We start from the raw sequence: 5,092 nt of genomic DNA, 5'->3' as shown, positions 1-5,092 counted from the left end.
TGTCCAGCGCCGTTTCATGTTGCGACTTCGACATCAGTCGATCGATTCGTTAAACTTATCTAGAGTATTTGAAGTATCTAGAAAATAAATTTTGCAATTTTTTGATATCATTTGCCTAGTGAACTAAGGGGCTCAAAATCAACGGCTGAAAATAAAAATCTTACAAAACGTGATAATATGACATTAAAATTTTAGATCAAAGATATTGATCTTGTTTTATATAGTATAAAAAATTTTCTATCAAAATTTCACGTGATTTGGATATTTCTACACCGTTAAACTTGCAAACGGCTCACCACGGCCTTTAAAATTATTGATTTTGAGCCCCTTCGATCACTAGGCAAATGATATCGAAAAATCATAAAATTTATTTTCTAAATACTTCAAATACTCTAGATCAAGTTTAACGGAGCCGATCGACGATTCGAAAGTCGCAACATCGAAATCCGTGCTTCCAGAAGCATAGTAGCCTTACTCTATATATATAGAGAGAGAGAATTGAGTTAGAATACTTTTAAAAGCACCAACCTCTTGGTGCTTCTAGGTTTCTAGCCTTTGGATCTACTCCTTAATTACTAATACCCATTGGATCAAACACTATGCCACCTACCACCACCTACCACCATCATCTCAATCCTACATCTCTCCATCCAATTGTTAAAAAATCAAAAGCACCAATCCCTTGGTGCTTTTGAGAGTATTCTAGCTTAACTCTCTCTCTCTCTCTCTCTCTCTCTCTCTCTCTCTATATATATATAGAACTATGCTACTATACTATCGGTAGCACGGAACGCTCCGTGCTACCAAGTTGTTTTCAATGATGCGGCTTCCAAATCGATGATCGGCTCTGTTAGACTTGATCTACACTATTAAAGGTATTTAGAAACTAAATTTTATAATTTTTCGATATTATTTACCTATCAAACAAGTAGTCTAAAATTGAACGGCTGAAAATAAAAATCTCATGAAAAATGATGATAAAAGATTTANATGATAGAGCTTCCAAATCGACGATCGGCACCGTTGAACATTATCTAGAAATTATATTTCATGATTTTTTGGCATCACTAACTGAACGATCAAAGTGCCACAAAATCTATAATTTTAATGGCCGATATGGTGCGTTTGCTTGTTTAACGTTATAGAAGAGTTTAAATCAACTAAATTTTTGTTAAAAAAAGTCTTTAAACTATTTAAAATAAGATCTAGAGTCTAGATCTCAAATATAAAAATTGTATCATTACTTTTTGAAAGATATTAATTTTCAGCCATTCATTTTTCTATTTACTTGATGGATAAGAGAACAATATCGAAAATGTGTGAAATTTGATTTTTCGATAGTTTAAATAGTTTAAATCATGTTTAACAGTGTCGATCATCAATTTGGAAGCTCTATCATCGAAAATAAATCGTTAGTAAATCAAACCGTTTACTACCGATAGTATTCTAGCAAAACTATATATATATATATATATATATATATATATATATATATATATATATATATATATATATATATAGATAAGAGAAGAGTGGCGCTGTGTCTTAAAGCACAGCAAGGCGGCCAATGTGCTATAAAGCTATCCACCATCATCTATAGATGGATGGCTGACGATTGGAGGAGGCTCTTTAAAAGAAAACCCACAGTTAACTGGTTTACTTAAACGGACATCTTCTCTCTATTTCTTTTTTCTTATTTTTTTTGCTTCTTTTTCTGTCGTCCTTCTCTTTCTTCTTCCCAGTGCCTCTCTCCCTCCATCTCTGCTCTCTCTCCTATAGTGGGATCTTCATTCTCTTCTCTTCTCACCCAATCTCTATTCCCTCTCTTCTCCTGTGGATTGTGGAGCTTCTCGTACTCTTGGAGCGTCACCGCGAGAGCGAGTTGGCTTTTGCAATGAGTAAGCAGCTCCTCTCAAACCTTGCTCAGTCATCACTGGGCGGGGCGACGAGCCGCGCCCCGCACCACGACTGGCCGCTGCCGACACCCCAAACTAGGCCGACCGCCCCCTACCCCATCTCTGTCAGCCCGCACCACCGCCATGCCGTATGACCCATCTCTGTAAGGCCCGCTCCGCTCCCTCCCGAGGGACGACCGCGCCAACTCTGCAGCACCCCGCAGCAGACCCCACCCCCGCTGCGCACCCCAAATCTCGCAGCCCGCCCCCGCCCCGCGCGCACGACCGCCAGACAACGTCTTCCCTCTGCAAGCCCTCTGTGTGACCACCATCTCTGCCAAGCCCGCCGCCCGCGCCCCCCAGAAACCATCTCATGCCAGAGCTCCGTCCCCTGCGCGGACGTTCTCCTTGCAGAGACCACCCCCACACCGCCGCACCATCTCTACAGCACCCCCCCGCCGGGCGACGCCTATCTTCTGCGCACCCAGCGGCCCCACCCCCGCGCCCGTGTGGCGGGAGGGTGCGCGGGCCGACCCCACCCCGCGGGACCCATCTGTGCCCGCCTGCCCCCACTGCAGCCGCCCACCCACCCCGCCTCCCGCCGCGGCGCGCGCGACCCCACCCGGCGCGACCTATCTGCGCTCGCGGCGACCCCTCCGGGCGCGCGTGCGACCCCACCCCGCGCGCAACCTATCTGTGCCGGCCCCCCCGCGCCTGCGCAACCCATCTCTGAAAGGTTCAGAAAGTTGTTTGTTGTTTAAATCCTATATCATCCTGTACATTGAAGCTTGTCGAATGCTGATGCTTTAATTGTTTCAAAGTCAATTTTTTTTTCCTTTGAAATCAATTTGCAAACAGATTTGCTCGATTTGTTGGAATTCAATTAGGAGTTGCACGAATTTTCCTCCTGGAGAATTCAATCCATTACTGTTGAATCCTGCTGCAATTTGTTGGGCAACTCAATTGTTGAATCCTGCTGCAATTTGCATCATTGCATTATGTTAGCTTCTTGTTCTTGCATGCTTGTTGCGTCATTAATGAATTTAGCACCTATTATTGCATAGTATCATGTGTGAGTTAACCTCTAGCTTTTCTATGTCGTCCCTCTCTCTAAGCTAAAGAAAAGAGATCCAATTCATGTACTTCGCTATTTCCTGCGGATCTCTCGTTACTTCTCTCTGATTGTGATTTCCCACGTGCCAGACCACGCCTTATGACGAAAGGGGGAGAAAGGACGGATCACCTGCCGATCTACGTTTTTTTTAGTTTTATATACTAATTAACAGTAATGTGAATGCAGGTTATCGGATAAATCAATAGCACAGAGTAGGTGCTCTATGCGATGGGCTGGTCCAGAAAAAACTATCATGAAAGTGGAGTTGTTCGTTGCAATTGTAATAAAGCGGCTGTTATTCGAGTTTCACAACAATCCAAGAGCAAAGGAAGAGAATTTTTTGGATGTCCGAACAACCCAAGTTGGTTGGTTTGGTTGTCCTTCTTTTGAACAAGTGAAAACAATGTTTGAGATCATATTGTCAAACTTCTTAGATTTGTAATGAGTAGACTTTCTTATACTAAAACCCATTTTGAAGGCATAAATATTATAGAATTTCTTTACTTCATCGGCACTACCAAACTCCAGTCCGATATATGGCTCATTGATTGTCGGTTCATCTTCAATTGCTAGCTCATTATCATATAGAATTTCATTTTCTCCATCAAAATCACCAATCTCCGGTTCATGACTCCATTGAATTTCATTTTCATTATCAAAAGTATCAATAGTGATTTGAGTATTATCAGTACCAAAGTACGTAGATGTCGAACCGATTTTAGAGGCGCCTTCAGCGGGCATAAACTCTAACTGATTATCCGACTCTAGTGAATTGCCAGTTTCCATCTACAATATATTGTATAAGAATTAACCAATCAATAAATAATAATGAAACAGAGAATTTCAATGATGATCAATGCAAGACAAATTTTGAGAAACTTAAGTAATCACATTAAATGGAGGAGAAATTTTGGCTGACAGAGATGGGGGGAGGGGGGTTGGCTGCAAAGACGTTGGGAAGAGATCTGTAGACGATGGGTGCGGGGGGTGGGGGTGTCTCCTGCAGAGATCGGTGCCCGCGGGGGGAGGGGAGGGACTCTGCAGAGATGGGGCCACACCCCCACCCCCCCCCCCCCTGCTGGGGGCGCGCGGAGCCCGCGGGCTTGTAGAGATGGTGTCACACAGAGGGCTTGCAGAGATAGGGTCGTGCGGCGGGGACGGGGGCGGGCGGCTGCAGAGATGGGGGTGCGCAGCGAGCGGGCGGGGGGGCGCCTGCAGATTGGGTTGCCCGCGGGAGGGGAGGCGGCGCGGCAGGTCGTGGGTGCGGAGGCCGCGGAGTCGCCCTTTGGTAGGCGGGTTTGAGGAGGGGGTGCTTACCTCTTGCAAAACCATCGTCTTCTCCGGTGACGCTCAAAGGTACGGGAGAAGCTCCACAATCCACAGGTCGAAGGAGAGGGAGAGAGATTGGGGGAGAAGAAAGAGATAGCATCCACTTGTAGAGACGAGAAGAGAGGGAGGGAGAGAGCTAGCGGGAAAAAGACGAAGAAACAGGACGACGAAAAGAGAAAAGGACAAAAAAAAAAGAAAAAAAATAGGAGAGAGAAGATGTCCGTTAAGTATAACCCAGTTAACTGTGGGTTTCCCTTTTAAAAGCTCCTCAAATCTCAGCCATCGCATCCCTATTAGATGGATGGTGGACTGCTTTTATAGGCACAGGGCTGCTGTGCTCCTTAAGAAGCACAGCAGCCCACTCTATATATATATATATATATATATATATATATAGTAATATACTATTATACTAATATATATAATAGACGTAGGGCTAGAATACTTTTACAAGTATCCACTTGGTGGTGCTTTAGTGTTTTTAGCCCTTGGATGGAGAGATTGTGAGTGAGTATGATGTGGTTAGGTGGTGGTAGGGTGAAATAGTGTCGATCCAAGGACTAAGTAGATAATCAAGAAGTAGATCCAATGGCTAAAAACCTAATAGTACCTATGGGGTGATACCTTGTTAAAAGTATCCTAACTCAACTCATATATATTATAAAGTACTATAGTATATAATATATAACTTAACTTTCCACAAATATCGTGGCCGAGAAAAGAAACCGGAAAGCAGTAAAACGGGAGTTGACTT

General features: G+C 43.8%; 2 protein-coding genes across 3 annotated transcripts in view; both read right to left on the bottom strand.

Annotated features, from left to right (window-relative positions):
- The window catches only part of LOC109707315 (probable polyol transporter 4), a 17,277-nt gene extending 13,484 nt beyond the window's left edge, over positions 1-3,793 (bottom strand). For both annotated transcript variants that reach the window (XM_020228485.1, XM_020228488.1), the window contains exon 1: positions 3,702-3,793. The gene's annotated coding sequence lies outside the window, so the exon portion shown is untranslated. The remainder of the gene's footprint in view (positions 1-3,701) is intronic.
- On the bottom strand, positions 2,812-4,341 carry LOC109707808 (formin-like protein 5). The gene is made up of 3 exons (XM_020229337.1): positions 3,901-4,341; positions 3,514-3,795; positions 2,812-2,871 (listed from the first exon to the last, which is right to left on the bottom strand). Exons 1-3 carry the CDS (start codon positions 4,339-4,341, stop codon positions 2,812-2,814), a joined length of 783 nt encoding a protein of 260 aa, XP_020084926.1.

Source organism: Ananas comosus, linkage group 3, assembly GCF_001540865.1.
Source record: "Ananas comosus cultivar F153 linkage group 3, ASM154086v1, whole genome shotgun sequence".
NCBI classification, from domain to species: domain Eukaryota; kingdom Viridiplantae; phylum Streptophyta; class Magnoliopsida; order Poales; family Bromeliaceae; genus Ananas; species Ananas comosus.
Note: the sequence above shows the minus strand (reverse complement) of the source record. Positions and strands in the feature narration are given on the sequence as shown.